The sequence below is a fragment of the Amphiura filiformis genome, chromosome 12, assembly GCF_039555335.1.
Source record: "Amphiura filiformis chromosome 12, Afil_fr2py, whole genome shotgun sequence".
Lineage (NCBI taxonomy): Eukaryota > Metazoa > Echinodermata > Ophiuroidea > Amphilepidida > Amphiuridae > Amphiura > Amphiura filiformis.
Genome location: NC_092639.1, coordinates 28,782,924 through 28,809,604, shown reverse-complemented (window position 1 = coordinate 28,809,604; position 26,681 = coordinate 28,782,924). Strand labels below are relative to the sequence as shown.

Here is a 26,681-nt window from a genome sequence, read left to right as displayed (position 1 = left end):
GCCTATATTAGTGTATCTTACTTACTTACTCACTGACCAACCATTTGGTCTAAAATGGACATATTTCGATTTGTCACAAAGGTATGACACCCAAGTGGTGTCAAATTAAAGAGAAAAAAGTAAAGAATATAATAAAAATATTTCCCCATCCGGGGCGGCACTCAACATGAGACCTGGGTCAATATTCATATGGGTCCTTTTTCTGGGGGGGTTTCACTCTGTACACCATCCGCTACAATAAAAATGTGTAAAAAGGGTAGTTTTTCGTGGGTAGGGGTGGGTAGGCACGATACGCACGTATCGTGTTTAGGGTGTCAAAAAAATAAAAAAAATTGGAAAAAAGGGTAGCAAAATTGCAATTGCTAATATGCGGAAATGAAATTTAGGGTATAATTTGATGCAAGGAATAAAATCCCTGTTTAGGGTGTGAAAACAGGTGTGTGTTACCTGTTTAGGGTATCATTTTAGCTTTAGCCAAGTTTAAATCCTTGTTTAGGGTGCTTTTCAAAAGTTGATTATCATGTGTAATTTAGACAGTTATCACAGTGGTGTCAAATGAAAGAAAAGGAAGTAAAGAAGGTATTAAAATTATTTTTCCCACTGTGGGTGACACTCATCATAAGACCCGAGTCAATATTCAGCCCCCCCCCCACCCCGATTGGTGTCAAATAAAAGAGAAAAAAGTAAAGAACAGAATCAAAATAATTTCCGGGGGGAGACACTCATCACAAGATTCAGGTCAATATTCCTATTTTGGGTACTTTTCATATCTAGATATCCCAAGACTCTATCACCCCCGGGTGAAAGTGGTATACCACAATATAATGCCAAAGCCTCATGGTTCAGCTATGGTGCAGTAACCACTCTAGTTCGTTAGAAAAATTAATAAATGATCACATCAAACAACCATGTTTTAAATGGGTTATATTTTGGGTTTTGGTGTGGTAAACACATTTTAATAACATTGGGTTATATAAAGGTCATGAAAATGTTTTAAAAACATTTTTGTATGAAAATGCATTATAACAACATTTTAAAAATGTTGTCAAAATGTTATTGTAAAATATGTTGTACAAACATTTTTGCGAAATATTTCATCAATGCTTAGATAACATTATGTTAGAATATTTTGCATTAAGTTTTTGAAAAATGTTTTTTAAATGTTAATAAAAATGTTTGTTTACCCCTTAAATACATTTAAATATAACCCAACATTTAAACGTTTTCTGGCAACCTTTTCTAACCTTTTACCAATAATGTTGAAAACATTTTGTGTTTGCTGGGTAGTAGGCCTAAGTTGGAAAAATTTAAGAAATTCATTAAAAAATTTTTTAAGTTACACCTTTAAAAGGCACAACAAGTGATACCTGCAGAATTAAGCACACAACATTGGCAATATATGGTTTAAACTGATGAAGTCATAAATCTATAGAATTCTCATTGGTTTTAAATTTCGTACCCAAAATGAAAATTTACAAAAAGCGGAAAAAAAAGTACCAGGTTTACAAAAAAAAGGTTCATTTGATAATACAGTTTAAAGGCATGATTTCTAAATGTAAAAGGGGTTGCAGGACTAATTGTGCATATTTTCATGTGGGCATAGGCTACATGTACATGTGCCCATTTGTGGATCAAATGAACTGTGCTATTTTGATCCAAAATCAGAACATTTTTGTTAGAAGTGATAAAGCAATTAATGTATAGGAAATTTCTAAGAATTTCCAAAATATTATTCAAATTCTGATGGGTCTGTTCTTAAGTTATTGGTTGAAGTGTAGATAGTTTTATTTTTTGATATTTTCCCTTTAACGTGAGAACCATAAAAGCTACCAAATTGCTAATATCGTTTTTGTCTCGCCCGATAAGGCAGTAGACTATATAATCACTTTTCCCTATGTCCGGCTATATGTTTGATGTTCGGCTGTGTGTATATGACAAATTTGGTTGATGAAATGCTCTCAGGTGAACAACCTATTGACTGATTAAGAGGGAAAGTGCGGGAGGGCAGCATGGGCAGTGGGGGGTGGAGGGGTAAGGCAGTAGACTATAATGTAATCATGGGGGAGTGGTTAAATTTTGAAATATATCTCTTTGTGCTTAAACCTGGTGCAAATAATCCGTGATATGAGGGATTTTGAACGGTGATAGCAAGCATGTCAAGCTGCTCGGTGATGGGGGAAGTGAGGGAAGGTAGCATGGGCAGTACGGGGCTGTAGGGTACACACTAAAAACTACGGGGTTATATTTTCCGTGGTCATTTTGAATTGACCACGTTTGGGGTTGTTTTGACCCTTCAAGGGGGTTGTACTGTTTTAATTTGACCACATTTACGAGGTCATTTTAGCCACGATTTAACGTGGTCAAAAACTTAGTGGTCATTTTGCCGATACCGTCGCAAGCATTGATATCAGTTTCAATCTTCCGCTTTGAAAATCTCAATTCATAAATGAGTTTAAACATGAGCTGCAATTAATGTTTGTTGATTAATAAATAAAACTAACTTTTTGATTGAAGTTACCCAATTTGTCAACTTTATAATGACTTGCATTTCGGAACTATTTGCACACACGGTGTGCATCGGCTTCCCACGTGGTCACATCATCAGCGCCATATTTGTTCTGATTGTGCAGCTCAGCGGACTGTCGTGTGTGCTTGTCTGCATGATGGAATATGAAAAGTTAGTTGAAAAGTGAGACTGCAAGGATGCATAGACCCTTGTCTATGCACGCAGATTCATTCAATTTCATGCTGTCGTGGCTGGTGTCTTGGCTGCAGTTGTTATAAGCTTATATCATGTAAGCTTATAATACGTGAACTGTCATAGGCGATGACTGACTGTGTGTGAGTGTGATACACAGATGCATTTTGCAGTTTGCTGTTTATGTAATGCTTTCTCTGTGCAGAAACACACTTATGTCCTGGTGGGACCAGCATGACCATAGGCCTACTAAAAAAATCCAAACAACCCCTAAATGTGGTTATTGAGTAACCCTATAAAACAACCCTTTCAAATGGGTCATTTCATTTGACCCGAAATGAGGTCATTAAGTAACCCAATAAGGCAACCCTTTTGAAGGGTCATTTCATTTGACCCGAAATGTGGTAATATTTTGACCCCAATGGGGTTACTATTTGACCCAAATACGTAGTCATTGCAATGACCCGACCAATGGGGTCAAAATGACCCGTTAGTGGTATGGTGTTTAGTTGATAACTATGCGGGTCAAAAATGACCCCGTTTGGGTCATATTTTGACCCCGTAGTTTTAAGTGTGTAGGGCAGGAGAATATGTAATCATGGGGGAGTGGTCATAACCCTTGATATGAGAGGATCATGAAAAAATCTGATGTCAAAGGTAAAATGGGATCAAATGTTAAACTTTGGTCGACTGGGCTTAATGAAAGCGTCCTTGATGAAGGGAACATGAAAAAGTCAACCTCATGTCACCCAAGGTCAAATGTTAAAATGTGCGCATGTGCACAATTAGGCTGAAACTTGGTGCTGAGTATCCTTGATATAAGGGGAATATTAAAAAGTAAACCTCAGGTAAACCAAGGTCAAAGGTCAAATGTTAAAATGAGCCCAATTGGGCTGAAACTTGGTTAAAGGTATCCTTGAAATGAGGAAAACATAATAAAGTTAACCTCAGGCCACCCACTGTCAAAGGTAAAATGTTTAAAGCAGCCCGATTGGGCTTAAACTTGGAGCAAATCATCCTTGATATGAGGGGAATGTAAAAAGTCAACCTCAGGTCACCTAAGGTCAATGGTAAAATGTTAAAATGGGCCAGATTGGGATTAAACTTGGTACAAAGAATTCTTGGTATGAGGGGAATGTAAAAAAGTCAACCCCAAGTCACCTGAGGTCAAATGATAATATGGACCTGATTGGGCTGAATTAACTTGGTGCAAAGTATCCTTGATATGAGGGGAACATGAATAAGTCAACCTCAGGTCACCCGAGGTCAAATGTCAATTGGTGAAAAGAATCCTTGATATGAGGCGAACATGAAAAAGTCAGCCTCAGGTCACCCGAGGTCAAATGTTAAAATTGGCCCAATTGGGCTTTAACTTGGTGAAAAGAATCCTTGATATGAGGAGAACGTGAAAAAGTCAACCTCAGGTCACCCAAGGTGAAATGTTAAAATGGGCCCAATTGAGCTTAAACGTGGTGAAAAGAATCCTTGATATCAGGGAAATATGAAAAGTCAACCTCAGGTCACCCAAGGTCAAATGTTAAAATGGGCCCGATTGGGCTTAAACTTGGTGAAATGAATCCTTGATATGAAGGGAATGTGAAAAAGTCAACCTCAGGTCACCCAAGGTGAAACGTTAAAATGGGCCCAATTGAGCTTAAACGTGGTGAAAAGAATCCTTGATATCAGGGAAATATGAAAAAGTCAACCTCAGGTCACCCAAGGTCAAATGTTAAAATGGGCCTGATTGGGCTTAAACTTGGTGAAATGAATCCTTGATATGAAGGGAATGTGAAAAAGTCAACCTCAGGTCACCCAAGGTGAAATGTTAAAATGGGCCCAATTGAGCTTAAACGTGGTGAAAAGAATCCTTGATATCAGGGAAATATGAAAAAGTCAACCTCAGGTCACCCAAGGTCAAATGTTAAAATGGGCCCGATTGGGCTTAAACTTGGTGAAAAGAATCCTTGATATCAGGGAAATATGAAAAAGTCAACCTCAGGTCACCCAAGGTCAAATGTTAAAATGGGCCCGATTGGGCTTAAACTTGGTGAAATGAATCCTTGATATGAAGGGAATGTGAAAAAGTCAACCTCAGGTCACCCAAGGTGAAATGTTAAAATGGGCCCAATTGAGCTTAAACGTGGTGAAAAGAATCCTTGATATCAGGGAAATATGAAAAAGTCAACCTCAGGTCACCCAAGATCAAATGTTAAAATGGGCCTGATTGGGCTTAAACTTGGTGAAATGAATCCTTGATATGAAGGGAATGTGAAAAAGTCAACCTCAGGTCACCCAAGGTGAAACGTTAAAATGGGCCCAATTGAGCTTAAACGTGGTGAAAAGAATCCTTGATATCAGGGAAATATGAAAAAGTCAACCTCAGGTCACCCAAGGTCAAATGTTAAAATGGGCCTGATTGGGCTTAAACTTGGTGAAATGAATCCTTGATATGAAGGGAATGTGAAAAAGTCAACCTCAGGTCACCCAAGGTGAAATGTTAAAATGGGCCCAATTGGGCTTAAACTTGGTGAAAAGAATCCTTGATATCAGGGAAATATGAAAAAGTCAACCTCAGGTCACCCAAGGTCAAATGTTAAATGGGCCCGATTGGGCTTAAACTTGGTGAAAAGAATCCTTGATATCAGGGAAATATGAAAAAGTCAACCTCAGGTCACCCAAGGTCAAATGTTAAAATGGGCCCGATTGGGCTTAAACTTGGTGAAATGAATCCTTGATATGAAGGGAATGTGAAAAAGTCAACCTCAGGTCACCCAAGGTGAAATGTTAAAATGGGCCCAATTGAGCTTAAACGTGGTGAAAAGAATCCTTGATATCAGGGAAATATGAAAAAGTCAACCTCAGGTCACCCAAGATCAAATGTTAAAATGGGCCTGATTGGGCTTAAACTTGGTGAAATGAATCCTTGATATGAAGGGAAACATGAAAAAGTCAACCTCAGGTCACCCAAGGTCAAATGTTAAAATGGGCCCGATTGGGCTTAAACTTGGTGAAATGAATCCTTGATATGAGGGGAATGTGAAAAAGTCAACCTCAGGTCACCCAAGGTCAAATGTTAAAATGGGCCCGATTGGGCTTAAACTTGGTGAAATGAATCCTTGATATCAGGGGAACATGAAAAAGTCAACCTCAGGTCATCAAAGGCAATTGTTAAAATGAGCCCAATTGGGCTTAAACTTGGTGAAAAGAATCTTTGATATGAGGGGACTGTGAAAAAGTTAACCTCGGGTCATCCGAGGACAAAGGTCAAATGATATGAAATGATCAAATGTGTTCAATTCAGCTTAGACTTGGTAAAATGGTATTTTGGTGGATTTATTTTTTCATGTATCAATGTCCATCACAAAAAGGTGGTCGCAAAAGCAGGCAAGACTTATTAATAGAGAAATGCACTATTAAAATGTTTTTTGATTTTCCATTAGATAAAAATGCTCCACAAATCCCAGCTGAACTGAACACAAGAACATGTGCCCCATCTACTGCTGAATATGGATGCTGCTTATTGGAAGACAAACTTGCGACAGGACCCAACTATGAAGGATGTCCACGTAAGTCAAAGATCACGTCTTGCACCCAGTACCATTATCCTAGCAGTGATGTACCAATGTCATGGTGGTACCACGTCATCAGTCCCTTGCTTAGACTGATACGAGCGCCTTAGCTGCTAATGAGCGACATTATACGCTTTGTGTTCCCTTCAAGGGCGCCAACCAACGTTTTGACTCATTTTCGGCCAATCAGATTATCGTTCTGTTGCTATGGTTGTCAAACGATTGATTCAGCCAATCAGAACCCCACTTCCGTGTTTACACTCTGCACGCTCTCAAAATGTTTACAACTCCCTTTCTTCTCAGCCAAAAAATGAATGGGCTATTCAAGCTGAAATCCAAACACCCCCATGGAAGATTTCTAATAGTGGCACCTTTGCATGAAGAATCTTCAGTGGCGTAGATAGGGGTTGTGGTACTCGGGGCCAAGGATACATAATGGCACCCTCCCATTCTTGAATTAATTACATTGTATGCGAGCGAAAATTTGCACATCTATATAAATAAAAGGAAGTCGCTAAATCTTGTCCAGAAGCAGGCTCCGAGATGCTTTTACTTTCAGCTCTGATTTATTCGTACATTGATCGGGTACATATTGCCATTAAACCATCTGACGTTCATTTTTGTAAAACTATCAATCACTATGGAAATAACAAAAAAATGGTCGGTTGCTAGGCCGTTGAGGTCAATAACCTTATGGGTCAGGTCATGACAGCAAGCGCGTCAAATGCAAGCGATGTCCAACACGCAGCTGGTAAGTGGCGAGTCACGCACCTGCGCTGCGTACATGGTTTCACGCGCGCATTGCGGGCGCATGGTATGGACGCACCTAATGTTGGCTTACCGCAGCGTAGGGCCTCACGATGTGCACGCCCAGACAAACAAGTATGTGTGTACGTGACTGACTGCTTCTCTGAGTCAGTGGTGGATCCAGGAATTTGGGAAGGGCACTCGGAAGTTTTTTGCCGCCACCTTTTTGAATGGCCACGAAGCACCATTGTGTCGCGCGCCGTGCAGCCGGCTGTGTCCCCTCAGAATTGAAAACTTGGTCAAAGCAAAGGCCTTGAAGCAATTTCGGGGGGATCATTGGGTGTTAAGCTGATGAAATGGGGGGTAATTGGGTGACAGATTTGCAAAAAAGTCCACTTTTCAGAGGGAATGTTAAAATGTAGCCAACAGAGTCGTGCAACTGTTCAGTAGGCCCCGAAAAGATTAAATGATATGGGGGTGGGTGAGCCCACTTTAGTGGAACTTGAAAGTCCACATTTTGGAAATTCTGCGTGCCCGCAAATAAATCCTGGCTCTAATGTAGGCCTAGCTATTAACAACACGGGCTCGCTTAAAATGTTTTGCTGCAACTTTTAGCAAACATGTTGCTTACATGTTTTATACCATTATAACCCGAAATTGAAACGTTTTTTCCCTAGCAACCTCTTCTAACATTAATGTTTTATGTTTGTTGGGATAAAGTAAAAATCAACCATTTTGTCACGAGCTGTTTCAAAAGAAATCTGAGGGATTGAGTGAGTAACAACATTATCACATGTCTGGATATTCATGTCTGGATATTCAAGTTTAGCTTCTTTAATATGACAGGAGCTAACATATGATTATCAAGCTAACATGATCATTACTATACTGGATGAATAATCTACACCAAGATACCATGATTATCATCACCGTTGACCATGTTTACTAACCACTCCCGTTTACTAACCGCTCCCGTTTACTCAACTAGCGGGGACCCGCGCGAAGCGCAGGTCTCCCGCTAGTACCTATAAATTTTATTTTCACTAAATACCATTTGCACAAATACCACTAAATACCACCAAATGGTTATATTGAAGTTCAGTGCATTTTGGTCTTAAGTTGATCTTTCAAATGTGTATTTCCGATGATTTGTGTGCGAAGCGCACAAAATTGTTGACTTTCATTGCTTGGAGGGGGAGCGGAATCGATGCTTACTTGGTCTATTGGGTGTCCACTAATGGTGACACCCAAAATACATACCTGCAACAAACTTGAGGTGAACCAAAGCATAGATGGCAAATGATTTTCAGCGCTTGTAAGGCTAATTAGTTTCCCGTCACATCCCGACCAGATCTGGATTTTAATAAATTTCCACACGTTTCAACTAGAATTTCACATAAAACCAGCCAAAATGTCCAAATGGATTGAACATAAGGCTAATGAAATGAGATGATTAGTTTCCCGTCACATATTTTTCAGTGAAATATAAGGTCATGATTTCCTTATTCATTATTTTGGAAAATTTCATTATTGTCAAAACTTTCATTTATATGGCTATTAGTCCTATTACCTATATTATTGATGAAAGACCATCTCAAAACAGGTATTAATGCTTAGATCATCATTACAGACATTTTGCAACAGATTGAGAAAAGATTTGAATTTGTTTTTATTAAAATGAAAAGAAATTTGCAATTTTTGTAATCACCAGAAACATGATGAGGTAATTATTAAATTTCCATTATTTACTATATCCTCTACCCTACAACTAAGAAAAACTGCTGATTATGATCAGGAGGGGATGTCAGACATTTTGGGAGTTTCAATTTGAATTACTTCCATCTCAATTTTCAGATAGGCCTAATTGACTTTTTTATGAAAATAATGAAAGTTATGGTAAACTTGCACTTCAGATTACCTTCACATTAAATAAGTCAATTCATACCCAAACTTTTGTGCCCATACCATTACAGGAGTTCCACCTCCTGTTGCTGGTCAGCCATTACCAGGAGAACCACAAGAGATAAGAGAACCAGGAGAATGTGATGATAAAATACGATGTAAAATGTCATGTCAATATGGGTTTGCTATAGATGCCTATGGATGTGAGATATGCAAATGTGCTCAGAAACCACCAGAAGGTAAGTCTTCAGTTTGGCAGCATGAGAGTGAGGTTGAGGTTTGAGATAAGGCCAAAAAAAGGGTGTTTGCTTGTCCTTGTCCGACCGACTGTCTCAGCAGTCCCGACCATAATTTTTTTTTTAATTTTTAAAAAACGGGTTTTTTTTACAGTTACCCCAAAATAGTAATGACATTTTCATCAAAAAACTGAATATATAAAAGAAATGTTGTAAAATACCATTTCCTTCATGTTTCCCCCTGTCTAGTCGGAACTGGCTAAGGGTTCCGATATTTCGTATTATCATTCTCAGCGTCTACAGAAGTAAAATATTTTTGAACTTAAAAATGCAGTATTTTAAGTCTGCTAGACATGTACATGGAAATAAAATTAGGTTTACTTTGAATATGTCTTTATTGGAAATTCTGTGGTCAGTGAGATACAAACAACTACTTCACAATATACTTCTGGTACTTGTACATGGAAAAAAAAAAGATATAGGCCTAAGGAAAAAAAAACACCTTTCCCGACCGACCGACCAAACTTAAAAGTGATGTATGGACAAGCAAACAATTTGTTTTGGCCTAAGAAGAGTATAGTTGCCTATAAAGTATGGGTAGATAGTCAAGAAATAACATATTTTACAAGATCTAGTTATGCACTGTTCATTGAGGTATATTTTATCACTTTCAATCCATATTGCACTAGATAGCAAATCAGTACAGAAAATTGAAATGGGAGAAATGCATTGTGGGATGATATCTTCTCTGAGCATACGGTACATGCACGTCGCAATGGGCGCTCCACTTTTTTGCATTTTGCACAATTTCTGCACTTTTTTGCACTGTTTTGCATTTGATGCAGCTTCGCGTAACTTTAGGTGCCCCACCTGATACAGTATGGGTTTGCAAGACAAGACATTAATGGATGCAGGCTGTGGCGAGCAAGATATATTTGACATCACCATTGGTTCATAATGCAAAACATTGTCATATAAATCTAAGCGTGTAATATGTTACCTAACAATATTGTCTCATTCTAAATCTGTCGCAGTTGAAGAATGAACTCCCATGAAAGAACCGTTTTTGAGTTGTTACCATGTTGACTCAAAGTTGTTACCATGTTGACTCAAAGTTGCTGGGTTGGCCTACATACTCTCTATGTGAAATATCTCATGCCCTCAACTACAACAAGAAAGGAAAATTTGCGGCTGAATCCCGGGGCTGAATTTTAGCTTTCAGTGGCGTACCATGGCCGCTTCTCCCCTGGGGAGACTCGGGCCCAAAAAGACTGGGCATTTGTACTATGCATGCTCACTCCCAAACTTTTTGTATGGTATTAATCTGTGCATTTGTACTATGCATGCTATCTGCCAGTATATGGTATACAAGTTTTAAAGTTGAAAAAATTGAGAAATTTCACAATGAAGCCTATGACTATGTATGACTGTATATGTTCTTTGTATTCACAGAGAGTCCTGCGAATATCCCAGCTGAACTTATTAGTAGTTCTAGAAATTGTGACCCATCTACAGCAAAATTTGGATGCTGCTTATTGGAGGACAAACCTGCAGCGGGACCTAATTATGAAGGATGTCCACGTAAGTTGATGCCAAGTTGTTAATTTTAGTTTTGAAGTGTGTTAGACTTTGAAGATGTAGACTTTGTCTTGGGAATTGGTAGTGGTACAAGCATAATAGTATAAGAAAGTTGCAATATTGGATTGTCATATATGGTGATAAAACTAGTGTACCTCCAATAAAAATTGGTGTCTATAGAGCATGAGAGTTTCACAAAGGTTAAGCAGTTGCCATGTTAACCAGTACAACACTGTACAGGAAGGTAGCAAACAAGCATACATTCAGTGGCGTAGCGTGGATCATCAATTGGGGGGGGGCACAGACCAAGATTGAGGGGCACCAGGTCTGATTGGTGAGGAGGGCACGTGCACATGCTGTTTTTTTTGCAAATTTCCTAGAGGATTTTCTAAAATTTGATTGATAGGGGGGAATGCTATGCCACTGCATACACTGATAATCACAATTGAGCTTTTCAGGACATTTTATGAATAAACACTGATCATGCGTAACCATGGTAAACAAAAACAAGACAACCAATCACACACTGGCGACAAAGTGTTAAGCATGTGGCATAGTATCATTGTTAACATCAATCAAGTATCGAAATGCCCATATGTGATGCAGTGTATTGAATGTGGTGGCATACAGTGTGGTTGAATACACATTCAAATTGACAGAAATTGATTGGTTGATATCTTTCTGAGTTTGTGAAGATTGTCGATCGGTTGCTGAAACAGTCTAATAACTGGACATGGTGAAACAATCCATATTTTCCATCAATGAGCAACATGAAAAACATGGAGGGTTTTTTTCAGATTTTTAAACACATCTAATATCTTAGAAAATATAAAAATCTTATTATTTTCAAAAATTTGGCTAAATAACAACTGCTTTAAGAAGTTTTACATTGTTTTATCTTGTAACAAAATAGCGAGGCTCATTAATTTATTAAAATGATCTATCTTGTTTTGCCATGTTATCATTAATGCATTAGGGTTTATCTGGCGCCCTCTAGAGGGTCTTGGCTAATGAGGTAAAATGATCTAACTTCGAAATAGCTCATTTTACCACATTACATTGAAAGTGACAAAAAAGTGTCAAGATAGGTTCTGCTATCTTCAAAACGAAGCCTGGTGGTGATTTGAAGATGTCGCCAATGGAAAGAGCACCCTTTCATTACCCAAGATATGGATTTATTTCAAAATGTCCAAATTTCAAGTTAGATCGTTTTACCAAATCAATGTCTTTCATATTTTATTCAAAGTATTATAAAGGAAGAATAATGAAAATAATATGTTCAACAAGATATTTGAAGAATTGCTTATGTTTAAGACTACTTTAAATATGATTGACAATGGAGTAAACTGAATTTATTTTATATGTTCGAATACTTAAACAGATGTGGCACCCCCTGTTGCTGGTCAGCCATTACCAGGAGGACCACAAGAGATAAGAGAACCAAGACAATGTGATGATAAAATACGATGTAAAATGTCATGTCAATATGGGTTTGCTACAGATGCCTACGGATGTGAGATATGCAAATGTGCTCAAAAACCATCAGAACAAAGTAAGATTTCATAGGCCTGAGTGGAAATGGACTATTCCAGTTGAAATCCATACACCCTCAATGGAAGACATGACTATATAAACTGAGCTCAAAAAGAAACTTATAATTTTTCACAAGGTCATATCTTAAAATCCTGTCTGTCAAAATGAACCAAAATTACACATATGTTTTCTTCAATACTCTACTCTAAACACATGTCAGTAACCAATCAGTTATCCAACTGACATAACAGCAAAATGCACTGACATGGAACAGCTTCCTGGACCACATTCACAGCCCAATAATTGACACCCAGCAAAAGAAATCTGGGGATGAATACAAAATCTTTGCACATGTGATAATTCCCAAAGAGTAAGTGGAATAGTGTGGAACAAGACCTGTTTCTTGAAGAAAGTGTGTGAAAAGAAAAAAAGAAGCACCGTTTCATCATCTGTGCCAGGATCTTGTATGCATAGGCCTACTCACAGATTTTTTGTGCTGGGTGCCAAATATTGGGCTGTGAAAAGTGGTCCAGGAAGCTGTTCCGTGTCAGTGCTTTTTGACGTGTCAGTTGGACAACTGCTTGGTTACTGACATGTGTTTTTAGTAGAGTATTGAAGTAATCCTGGGTGTAATTTTAGTTCATTTTGATTGACAGGAGTTTAAGATATGACCTTGTGATTTACAAGTTTTGAAAAATTATAAGTTTCTTTTTGAGATCAGTTTATATAGTTAATCATTATTAAGCGAATAATAACAATCTGGATGTATACAATATTTGTATTAGTGGAAAATACAAAGATGAATGGGCTATTCCAGTTGAAATCCATACACCCCTGTGGAAGACGCGAAGGCCTGTTCGGTGATTTATCCGGAGGATCATAAAAATCATCAAAAATCAGATTTTGGTGCCTTTGTTAGCGTCATAGATGTGCTACATGCAGCCCGCTAGTGGTTAAGTCAAAAGGCGAGTATTAAAGACAAAATAAGACATTTCACATGAATCCGTAATTTCTCTACTATAAGTAGAGAAATTAACTAGGCCTACATGTATTTGAACAAGGCTTCAACTTTGTCAATACTGCTGTGTTGTTTGTTTGTTTTTGCCAACTTTTCATTTCAAAAACACCCAATGACAATTTTAATGACTCATCCTTCACTTTTAGACAATTTATAAACAATTTTTTTTTTTTTACACTTTCGCTGTCACTAAATAGGCCTTTAATCTCCCACACAGGAAGTGTGAATTTCAAGTAGAGTTACAGGAATGGGTGACTCCATTTGAAATCTACACCCCCTGTGTGTGAGATTAAGGTCATGTCTTCCGGGGGGGGGGGGTGTAGATTTCAATTGGAATAACCCATTGAAAGGAAAAAATGAAAAAGTAATAAAATGAAATAAATTTATAAAATGAAGGCAAACCTAAAAGTAACTAACAAAAGTAGAGAAAGGTTGGGTGCCTGAATGGAAAATATTGTAATTTTAAAAAGTAATAAAAAATGTTGATATTAATTGCAACTGGATGACGAAACGAAACGAAAAACTAATAAAATGAAAATGAATCTGAAAGCAACAGAAGAAGAGCAATATTGGAAGAATGAAAGGCAAATATTGTAAGTTTTAGTCTGTTTTCCTACAGAAAATAAGCAGACTCAGGGCTCTGAATTGGCATATTGATTTTTTTCCGGAACTTTTTTTGTAGGCTACCAGCATAGCTGGAAGGACCACTTAATTAGCAATACATGTTGAATGGATGCATTTGTGTGTGTGATGTATGTTTTATATCCGCATTCATACTGTGTAGGTACGCCTTTTGTACACATGAAGCGACACGCGCAGTAACAAACCAAATAATAAGCCAAATAAACTATAGCTATAACTAAAAACCAAGTCTCTCTCCAATGTCAGCTAATGTGGAATACATTTTAAAACATGAAAAACACACACAAACATGCAAAATGGAAATAATTTGAGACTCAGCATAAAGCACAAATGGAGTATAGGCCCCTACATGCTCTGCATGCTAGCCATAGGCTAAAAAGTCCCAAGTTTTAATCATTTTCTCAAAATATCAAGAGCTATCTTAAGAACCACTGAACCAATACTAAGCTTGTTTGTACTCATTTCAATGCATTGCTCATAATGATTTCAAATATGGTCATGAAAATGTACAATTCCGAAATTTTTTTAAAAATTTGTCGTCTGCAGTCGACACTCACTTGGAGGAAGTTAATATCCATAAAAACTTAATGATCATGCTCAGACCAGAGAATACAGATTATAATAATCGAATTGGCCCCACATCACACAATGGTAGGTCATGTGATCAGCAACTCGGTATCTAGCAATATATGTAGATTTCCGTGATCTGGTGGTCTAGAAAGCAACAATCAACTCAGCTAGTCTAGTTGTTTACATATTTCGTATAAGGTTGGAGAATTATAAGCCTGCTAGTACCAACGTACAAATTAACTTCATGTGTGTGTTTTACACTTAGTAACGCTAGGAAGCTAGGTTATATTTGTACGGATGTGACAGAGCCCTTAACGTGACTGAGTGATTCCCCCGCTGGTTCACTGGTTGTGCTAAAGCAACCTCAATATTACACAACTGTTGCAACAGACTTGATTTCACCATGGAGGCAGTTCAAAACACCAACACTTGTTTTGAGGCAGAAGATATCATCAATGTAACTGATCCAACTTTAGCCATGGAAAGGATTTTCTCTCCGGATGATGCGGCTATCAACATGTTCATATTGCCTGTCATTTGTGCTTTTGGTATATTTGGTAATGTCACCTTTTTGGCGTCAGTCTTGACAGTTCCAAAAATGAAGAGTAGCTTGACCGCTTTTATGAGCAACTTAGCCATTGTAGATATTTTTGTTCTAGTAACTGTATTGTTGTGGGGACATTTGGATTTTTGGACCTCGGATGTTCGCGATGACTATCTGCATAGTTCAAACATAGATTGTTATGTTTTTATGATGTCTGCGTATATTTCCTACTCTGTCTCATTGGGGTTTGTCACACTGATTGCTGTGGAAAGATACCTGGCAATTTGTGCACCAATTAAACATCACTTGATGAAAGGAACCAAGCGTACATTCCAGATGGTAATTGCAGTATGGTTGATTGGTTCAGCACTTACTGTAGTACATACATCTGGATTTGAACTTCATCCAACCTGTTTCATTTGGCCCCGTGAAGAAGCATTCTCGCACCTACCTGTTCATGTTGCAATATGCAAGAAATATATCGTATTTCCACCAGTACTTTCAACATGTTCAGTTATAGTTTGTTTCCTGATCAACTGCATTATTTCAGTCAAAATCATATCAGCTTTAATGAGCCGTGAACTTGGAAATAATCAAGAACAAATGCAGTCAGCTCGCAATCAAGTCACTCGTACTTTGGTGCTGAACAATGTGGTCTTTTTTCTTTGTCAACTGCCAGTCCGATTTTATTATTTGGATGAAATACTTGATGAAGTCACTAATATTGATTTTTTAAATGAAGACCAAAGCAAAGCACTTCACGATATTGGGCACATTTTTCTTATTCTGAACTCATGTATCAACCCTATCTTGTATGTCTGTTGCTGTCAAAATTTCAGTAATGCAATGCGCGATGCTCTGCAAAAACTTTGCTGTTGTGGCTTATCTTCTAGCAATAACCATGGCAACCAGACTGACATTAGTAACATAAGTGGACAAATATGAAATATGTTACCGCAACAAATATAATTAACCGGTAGAGCATGTATACTAAATTTATCTTCGGTAATTTACTAAAACGTTAACAAACTTTAAAGTGAATAGTATAAATTCAAAATTCACCAGTGATTTGAATGTTACACCATTTTTATTTGTACTATTTGACCATAGATATAAGCAAATCAAATGAGACTGAGATTGACCATATTTACTGTACACTATAATCTAAAGATAAAGCCGTTACAGATATACCTTATTAGTCTTATTCATAATATTTTAACATAGAAGGAAAGGTGGTTTATGTACATGCTTTTTGAATATTTGATACCCCATTTTGTTCAATATTAGCAACAATCTCTTGATGTAAGATTCACAAAATACTCCTTTGAGCTATATTAACTCTTATCAATTAAAAGGGCATTTCATGATCCACAGCCTCATCTCCCCACTTTTCTCAAAAAAAATTAATTTCGCTCTGGTGCACCAAACGAAATTACAACGCATTGTCTATGGAGCAGTGTAATACACATAATCATGCATAACTCGCGAACGCAAAATCGGAATCAACTGCAATTTTGGGAATAGGTTTTTTTCGTGGATATCTAATGAAAAATTACACAAATAGAGGATGCTAGGATCACGAAATACTCCTTTAAGTGAATTTTCACAAAATAATCAAAATTGTGCTTGAAGGAAAATTACTTTCAAGAAATAGACTTATAAATTAAATGATTTATAATGAATAGCCTATATAATAATAATGTATATAATAACATAGTATATATAGATGGGATATTTAAATGTCAACATTTGTTCTGAATTGTCATCTGCTATTTCAACAGTGCTTTGAAGTGTAATGTATAGTGCACGGAGGCACCAAAAGCAGTTAGAATCATTGAAATTTGCAAAATGGTAAAAATTATGTTTGTAAGAGAATAAGTTGTAAACTTTTAAAGTAAAGTGATATGTTTAGTGGTGTTCTATGTATTGCTGTGCCCCAATTAAAGCAATATCTAAAAATTGCCTCCCTCCGGAATTCGGTAGAGTTAAACTTTCTTTTTCTTTCATAATTGTATTAAAATCCTGATCCCTGAATCCAATATGGAGTCATAGAGGTTAAATCATAGAAGTAAAAGTCATAGAGGTCAAAAGTGAGTTAAATTGCAGAATATGTTCAAAATTACAAAACTTAATGGTGAGAAAATTACTCGGTTTATGCCCAAAATCTACTAGAGGTTGTAAATATGCATGAATAGATATTATTATTTAATGTACTTAAAACAAATAAAATGACTTTTAAAAAACATAAAATTGCCTGATTTATTAAATCAAATTTTATTAGCCTTGCATGGAAAATAACTAAACACTATCAAGATTTATTTCACAATTGTAAGAATTACACAATGTTTACAAAATTCAAAATGGCAAAATTATTAATGATAGGCCTACATGTTTAGATAGTCATTCTCATTAATTTTGGGCTCTACTTCAGGAAGACTGTATAGTATTGGAATTGGGCTGTTCCATTTTAAAACAACACCCATTGTGAAAGATTTTGGAATGTCAATCAAATTCATTAGTTTGAATTATCCAGATCCAACCATCATTTGTGGAAATGGTGTGGAAACTTTTGGAATTCTAAACAAATCTGGATTTTGATCAATTTCCACACTTCCCTTAACTAGAATTTCACATAAAACCAGCAAAAATTTCCAAATGGATTGAACATAATGTGCAACTGGAATTGACACAGGGGGTGGTGATTTTAATGGAAGAGCCAATAGAAAGACTCACTTGTTAATAATTTCCAATATATAACATGTTTCCTTTGTGATGTCCAATATAGCTGCAAGAAAAACAAAATGTACTGTAAATTGGCTGACACCTCTGCACCAATGTCAAAAGCGGATATTACAATCAATGATTTTTTCTTACCATTGTTTGGATTGCAGATTTCCATGCCAACGTCAATATGTTACGGTTTAAAACAAAAACAAAAAAGAATCCGGTAATATTCTACATGCACGTTTTAATCAACTTTTATCAGGCAGGTTAAGGGCTGGGGTATGAACGTTTGGACAGTATTTATTTTGAGACATTAGAGCACATCAGACATATCGAATTGCATTCTGAATATGAAGAATGTCATTCTGATATCAAATAATTTTGATTTTTGAAATTCGCAATTTAATACACATTTTATGGCAAATCATTAAAATTGATATTTTTGATATTTAACAGTACTTGAAGTAAACTTTATAAATCTGATGATTTATACTTAAAGTGTATGTAGGTGGGATGAAAAGCCGACGATCAATTGAAAATTTTGACCTTTTCAGTATTGAAGATATGGATTTTTTCCCAAAACACCAAAAAGAATTAGGTCTTTTGGGGAAAAAAAATCCATATCTTCAATATGAAAGGTCAAAATTTTCAATTGACCGTCGGCTTTTCCTCCTGCTACATACACTTTAAGAATATATCATTAGATTTATATAATTACTTCGAGGACTGTTATATATCAAAAATTTGAAAAATATCAAATTTGTAAAATTTGTATTATATTGTGATTTTTTAAAAATGAAAATTATTTGATATCAGAAAGACATGCTTCGTATTCAGAATGCAATTCGATAGGTCTTAGGTGCTCTCATGTCCCACAAAAAATACTGTCGAAACGCAATAAACGCTCATTTTGGATCCCTTAATAGCACTTGCGATGGTTTCAACTGCATAGGCAACAACAATAGAGCTGCCTACCCAGATGAAAAGAATTTTACTTGCTATTTATTTACCTCCCTGACTTTTATTAACAACATCAAAATAATTTAACTCTAATATATTGGATGTAACAGTTGACAGTCTCTCATGTCTTCTAGTACTGCTGACAAGGGTAAATTGTAATAGGATGCATTATCCCCCTCACCCTCCGGGCCGGGAGTCTTAGGGGGCCTGTAAAAAATAATAAAAACATAATAGTCTATAAAAGCAAAGAAAAGAGACCTACAAGGGGTGTTAAAAGCAAAGAACAGATACCTTTAATAATGTAATAAAGGTATCTCTTCTTTGCTTATTACTAGCCAACTACAGTAAGAATTCCAATTGAATGAACACAGCTTTCAACAGCTGTACTCAATCCAACTGCGACAGTATATCATGTATTTCAAACTACAACGCGAACGCACAACCTTGGATACAATACTAACCAATCACAAGAGCGTTGGCATGGTTGGATTCACTTCTGTGTCACTCACACACAGTCGCACACGCTGGCGTGCATCATGCAGTGTACGCTAAAAATCATCACAATATGTCAGGCTGTGTTCATTCAATTGGAATTTCCACTCTTAAGGTATCTTTTCTTTGCTTTTTATGGACCCATTTAGTAATCTTTTCTTTGGTATTTATACAGATCCACTAAGGCTCTTTTCTTTTCTTTTTAATGGCCCATTTATTAAGGAATCTTTTCTTTTCTTTTTTATGGCTGACTATGGTCTCTATTCTTTGCCTTTTAATACGGGCCCATTAAGCTATCTTTTCTTTGCCTTTTCCAGGCCCATTAAAGATCATCCTTGATTAGGGCCTATATGAAAACTGAGAGAAAACTGGGAGAGTGCATAATCGTGGGACAGGTTGATAGGCCAAAAGGTCATTAGTCCGAAAACTCAATAAATTAGTTATAAACTCTAATCCTTACCCTAGCTGTAAACATCATCCCATCATCCCAAGCCCTAATCCAAACCCTAAACATAACTATGACTCTAATCTTAACCCTGACCCTAACCCTATTCAGAATACTAACCATAATGCTAATGTTAGCCCTAGCCCTATAATCCTAACCTAAAATGTCATAAATCCTAACTTTAACCCTTTTCGGACTAATGACCCTTTGGACCATTGGGCTGTCCACATATTTGTTAGAACACACATTTAAATGGGAGATACATTGTGCCACTTGGACCACAAATATGCACACACCCCAACCCTCTTATGAACAAAATATACCTTGATTATGGCTAAATTAATGGGATTACAGAGGTGTAAGTCTTCTGGAAATTCCCGGAATTCCGGAAATGTGGCCAAAAAAAAAATTCCGGAAATGTAAAAAAAAAAATTTAAAAATGTAATTTTTAATTTTTTTTTACATTTCTAGGATTGGATGATGATAATTCGTCATAAAAGAGCAACTTTTTTTTTTTTTTTTTAAGGGGTGATACCCTGCAGCCTATTCCCCGGACAAGCACTCTTGCACGAGGTGCTCACCTTTGGCTCGCATGTTTTTCAGGGAGTGGATCGTTACCTCACTTACACCTCTGGGATTAGTTTGGGTGTTCCAGGTGGATTTAGGGGTGTTCAGAGTGGGCATATTCCCTTTTTGGGGTGAATACTGGAAGTGTTCTGGGCTAGTCAAGGTGTTCCAGATGGTCCAGTCAGGATTGTTCCAGGTAGGATGGGATGAAAGTGGTCTGGGATTAATCAGGGGTGTTTCAGATGGATTTGGGTGTGTTTGTGACTGGGTGGTTCTATTTGGGGGTGTTCTGGTGGATTGGGGTGTTCCAGGTGGGGTGAGGTGAGTGGTCTGGGTTTAGTTGGGATGATCCAGATGGATTTGGGGTGTCCTTGTGGGGTAGGTTCCATTTGGGGGTGTTCTGGGTTAGGTGTTTCAGGTTCAGTGGGGGTGGACTGGCATTGGTCCTAGTGTAGTCGGGAGTGTTCTGGATGGAGTAAGTGGTCTGGGATTAGTGGGGGTGTTCCAGGTGGTTGTTGCAGGTAGGGTGCAAGTTGTGTGAGATTTAGTCAGGGTGTTCCAGATTGATTTGGGGTATTCCTGGTGGAGTGGGTTACATTTGGGGGTATGATGGATGTGTTCCAGGTGAACTGGAAATGGTCTGGGTTTAGTTGGGGTGATCCAGGTGGTTGTTCCAGGTAGGGTGAGGTGCAAGTGGTCTGAGATTAGTTGGGGCATGTTCCTGATGATTTGGGTTGTTCCTGGTGTAGGTTCTGGGTGGATGGACTGTTTGGAGTAGGGTGGGTGAACTGTCTGGTTTTATGGGGTGTTCTGGATGGAGTTAAAGTGTTGTGGTTGGAGCTTAGGTGGGAAGGTGTGAAATGGAAGTGGACCAATATTAATGGGGGGTTTTGTAGGTATTGGTCATTTTGGCCCTGGGTACTCCTACCAGGGAGGACTTAGCAGGAACTTATCCTAAACATTTTGATTGTCCAATGTGTCCACTAAACCTTCTGTTACCCAAGGTCAGCGCCAAAAAATTATGTAAGGCACTTCAAGTGGTATATAGGGATGGTCAGTGAAATTTGTTTGTGGGGCAGTGCAAAGTGGAAACGGGGGTGGTCAGAAAATTTCAAAAAACATTTGTCATTTTTTTACCCAACGTAATGGAATTTTCTGTGATTTTTTGTTCTGACTGGGGGAAACCAGGGAGTCCAAGTTTGAGGGGAAATATGCCCCCACCCCTTAGTGCCACCATGGTGGTGGTAATTATCATCTTGTATTTGTAAATATGTAAAAATCACAATGAAATCAACTGTAAGATTTTTGAAATAAAATCTGAAAACATGTACTCATCAGTATCCTACTGTGTTTTTCCTCTCAGACACGGAAGCCTTGGAAGATACACAAACCTTGGAAGACACGCAAGTCTTGGAAGCAAATTTCGAAGTTCCGGAAATACAAACACGCCAACAACTGACTGAATGTCAAGAACAAAGAAAATTCATGCTGGGCTATCTAAAAGAGAATGCCCAAACTACTGACTATTATTTACCTGAATGTGATGAACAGGGACTGTTTCAAGTAAGACAGTGTTATGCAGATACGATCATATGCTGGTGTGTGGAGCCAACCACAGGAAGTGTTGTCATTTGCTAGGATTAATGTTACTGTGTTGTTAAGTGGCGGCACTGCAGGGAAGGGGAGGGCCTCCCAATATTTTTCTTGCCCCCCCCCCACTTTTGGAGGCAAACCCCCAAAATTACGTAAATTTCCACTTTATGCAACAATTTTGCGCAAAATTTGTCGATTTTGCCCCCCCCTCCAGAAATTCACTTTGCCCCCTCCCAATGCCATACAAAAAAAATTCCTGGTGCCGCCACTGATGTTGTTATACAGGGTGGGGTGTTAAGAAGCAGTCAATACTGGTTTGTAATGACTTCTGAGCATATTAATGACTTTGAGATCACCACAAGCCTATAATTTTAACCATAACCCAAATAAAGCAGTCAATATTTGTTTTTTATAATTATATACCTCATATATAGATTCCTGTCATCGTTCCATCGACAATCTCTTGCATATTTGCAGATCTGGCCATTATTGTAATGTTTCTTCTTTTTTACTCCTGTTTACTTTCCGTGTTTTTGTAACAGTACCAATGCAATGTTGTCTGCGAGTTAAAAAAATTGCGACCCAACCCCACCTAGCTATGCCCTGTATTTGAGAGAATTTCATCAAAATGAACGATACCTGGTCAAGAAAACCAACTGTTGACCAGTATGCGTCCCAATCAAACCTAACGCAATCGCAACATCCACATACATCCATTTAACATGAGTATTGGATGTTGATAATCAGTCCGTGTAAGAGATGCCCACTTTTAACCAATCAGATGACAGGAATCTATATGAGGTGTATAATTCTAAATATTTATTATCATATACGCTGGCGAAGTTACGTAATTAATCGGATTAACTACCATAGCAATAGGTCAAAACAATTTTGAACATATCATGCTGCACTACAAGCAGGTTGAACTAATCACCTGTGTATGTCTGCAATCATAGATTGAATACAATACTGGTCTTTTCAAAGATACTAATCTTACAGGTGCAAGTGATCAGCATGATATGGTTCAATGCAGAGGTACCGCATGAACGTATCAGTGCAGCGCGGTATATTCAAAAATTGTTTTCACCTATTGCTATGGTAGTTAATCCGATTATTACGTAACTTCGCCAGCGTATAGTCAACAAATCACTTGATGATTGAAGCCTGCAACTGCATGCACTGTTCCAGTTGAAATCTATACACCCTATGGAAGACATGATCTTAATCTCCTGCACAGGGAGTGTGAATTTCAAATCGGGTCACCTGAATGGGTGGCTCCATTTGAAATCTAGACCCCTTGTGTGAGAGATTAAGGTCATGTCTTCCATAGGGGTGTATGGATTTCAACAGTAATACCCCAGTGCAACTATATTAGGGCAATGAGTGGAACCTTCATAATTTTGGGTGGTATTTTTTTAGTATGTACTGCTAGGTATTTAAAAGGGCATTAACAGATGTTTTGTGTGCAAAATATTTCTTGCAGATTGCTTCGCTTGGCAAAAAAATCATCAAATTTGTATTCGTATTCTGTTAACAGAATGAACTGACATTTTTGGAATAATATTTTTTTGTGGCTATCTCCTGAAACATGCCATAAAAAGAGAATGCTAAGATCATGAAAATACTCTTTTTAAAAGGAAGAGTCTTTGGAAAATGATTCTTTGTAGCCAAAATTGACATTATCTACAATCCTCGAAAAAAGTACTTGGAACACTACACGTTGTCGTAATTCCGTGCAGAATTTGAAATGATGATGGAAATGATGTATATTTTGTTTATGGACAAACATGACACCTACAACAATGATTTACTATTCCCCTCTCCCCAGCAATCAATGTTGGAACACTTTGGAAAACTGCTGAAGATATTGGCATTTCCCAACATTGTACAGAGGAGATCTCAGTTTTCCGTTTTTGACACAAAGCGTTACAAGACTTTTTTCGAGGATTTCAGGTTGATCAGATTGAGATGATGATTCAAGTTTATAAATATAAATTAATAGGAGGGAAAAGCTTTTAGTTTTCATATCTAAAACATCAGAAAACATAGCCTGCGAGTGGTTCAACCGAAAGCCGTGTATTTAAGACAAAATAAGACATTTTACACGAATCTAAAAATTAGCTACATGTATTTGAATGGGGCTTCAACTTCGTCAGTACTGCTGTTTTCTTTGTTTTTTGCCAAATTACGGTCATTTCAAAAATACCAAATGACAATTTGAATCACTTATCCTTCACTTTTAAGCAATTTATAAACAATTTTAATTTTTTTACACTTGCGCTGAGATCATTGAATGGGTCTTTAATATTTATTATACAAAGTTAAACACATGGTATTGGCTTCTTCTTTCAATGCAGTATTTATTATGTTTTTAGACTCATATTAAGATAAGTTAACTTACAAAAGAGTATTATGTTACAGTTCAAAAAATATATTGAATGTGTCAATACTATGCAATGCTTTAAAAATGCACATTTTCTAATAATAAAATAGGGGACCAAAATGGTCTACTTTGTCATGTGTACAAAGCAGAATTTGTAGTTATAGGTATCCAAATCTGCTTAATTAGTGAAAAAAATAGTATTTTAATGATATTATAAAGCAATATTGTAAGCTTGCTCAAATACCCTGCAAAAAGCAAGGCGTAAGGTGCTGTATTTTTCGGAACAATTTCTTAATAAAATGCACATTGCTAAAAAATAACGAGTTTGTTTTCTCTAGAGTTACATGTATTTCGGGGGGGGGGGGTGAGCAATTTTACCATATTTTGTTGTTTTATTGGAGAAAATATTATCACATTTTCAAGCAAAAACAATTTTTTTAAAGATTTTTTCTTGTACATTTGTTTACATGTAATATGAAATAACTAAATATCCTATGAAAATCAATGTATAATTTTCCTAAAACTACTAATTTTCACATCTGACCTAGCTACTCTAGTCTACACTGATTTGACATTAAATAGTAATGATCTATCCCATTTAAAATCCACACTACCCCTGTGGAAGATTTTGGAAATATCTTCCACAGGGGGAGTATGAATTTCAAATGGAATGAACACATTAGGAAGCTCCATTTGAAACTCACCCTCCCTCTGTGGAAGATTCAGGTTCAATCTTTCTCAGAGGGTGTATGAAATTCAAATGGAGCTGTCTAATGTTTTTGCTTTTCCCGAATTCAGGCAGTTTTGTTGTCCAAATTTACGCATTTGTATTTTTTTCAGCCTGTTTTGAGCCTTTTAAGGCCCAATTCAGATGCCTTTTCAGGCAGTTTTCCAAAAAGCTATTCTCATGTCTGTTCATACTCCCTCTGTGGAAGGTATTTCCAAAATCTTCCACAGGGGGAGTGTAAATTTTAAATGGAAGAGTCCAATTTAAGACCTATATCACCATACATACTGATACAAAATAATACTGACAAAAAATTAGGATTTTCCAGCCACCTACAGGAAACAAAATTTTTTAATATCTAACACTATGGACCACAATGGCCTCATCCCAATGGCATAGTTCAATAAACTCAATTAAACAATCATAGTGCAAAATTTAACCTCAAGTTGAAGAGTAGTTTCTGTACCCAACTTTTCAAAGGTCATTCAATGAATGTACAGATGTATTGGGATTAAAGAACTGTGCCCCTGATAGATGAGCATGTTGTGGATCCTGGTGTAATGCCAATTTTTGCCGCCGATACACATTCATGAATAAGCCTTTTCGGTAAATCCCACAAGCCTGTGCAGGAAGACCTGTGATATTGTCACGCCGATGCGCATCACATTATTACTGCGTACTACACAGCTTTGAAATGCACAATAACAATGTTTGCTAAACGATGTGCACATCAACGCGATGTCAAATGACAACATTTCGGATCTACCCGCAAAGACTTAAGGGAGTTACCGAAAAAAGGGCAATTAGACCCTTCACCTATGTTTCAGATGGACATTTCATTTTTGTAGAGACCATACATACCAGTGATACACAATACATAAAAAAATAATTTGTATAGCTCCCTCTCGAAAACTAGTGCATTGCATGTGTATTTGCTCAATTAGTATTTTGTGCAAATTTTATTACAAACTTGAATGGGGTTCTTTTTTAGATGCAAAGTCTATGGAGCTTAAGATTAGAACAGGCTGGGAAGGGCGCTATTACCACGTTTTGGGCCATTTTAGGCTCTTAAAGGCATAAAAAGAGAACCGCATAAACAGAATTCACATGAAATGTTACTTGAGCAAGTATGAATACAATTAAATACTTATGAAGAGGAGCTATAGCCAAAACAAAAAATGTCTTATACCTTGGTGGTTATTAAACAAAGGTGCCTTGAAATAAATAACTCATTTTACATCATTAGGGACCGTTCACAAACACTTTGGGGGGGGGCTGATGCAAAAAAATGTCATCGCAAAATATTTTTGGGCCCCCCTTTCAGAGCTAAAAAATTTCACGGGCCCCTTTTGACATGAAAATTATGGGTCAACCCCATAGAAAATCATATTAACTCAATTTTCCCAGGAAAATTTGAGGTCATTTTTTTAAGCCCCCCCCTTAGGAGGGTCAAAACTTTCAAGGGCCCCCTTTTTGCATCAGGCTCCCCTTTTTGCATCAGGCTCCCCTAACAAGTGCTTGTGTGCAGTCCCTTAGTTCAGGTCAAATGAAAAGGGAAGATATCCAACTTCTCAATTTATCATGTTTTGAAAAGAAAAGATCTCAATTTGTCACATTTTATCTTACAATATTGCATCAAACTTTAATTTCTTTGTTCTTTATAACTCATCTTGCATATACTGTACTATTTCTTTGGTTTATTTGGCTTTTCCATTTAAAATGCACACTACCCCTGTGGAAGATTTTGGAAATA

The 26,681-nt window shown here is 37.2% G+C and overlaps 1 protein-coding gene across 1 annotated transcript in view; it reads left to right on the top strand.

Annotated features, from left to right (window-relative positions):
* Positions 1–22,047, top strand: part of LOC140166017 (uncharacterized) — a 65,498-nt gene extending 43,451 nt beyond the window's left edge. The window contains exons 16-20 of the mRNA XM_072189385.1: positions 6,139–6,264; positions 8,988–9,155; positions 10,605–10,733; positions 12,112–12,282; positions 21,589–22,047. Of these exons, the coding sequence (XP_072045486.1) occupies positions 6,139–6,264; positions 8,988–9,155; positions 10,605–10,733; positions 12,112–12,282; positions 21,589–21,863 (869 nt within the window). The 3' untranslated portion in view covers positions 21,864–22,047. The remainder of the gene's footprint in view (positions 1–6,138; positions 6,265–8,987; positions 9,156–10,604; positions 10,734–12,111; positions 12,283–21,588) is intronic.
* The last annotated feature ends 4,634 nt before the right edge of the window (positions 22,048–26,681 follow it).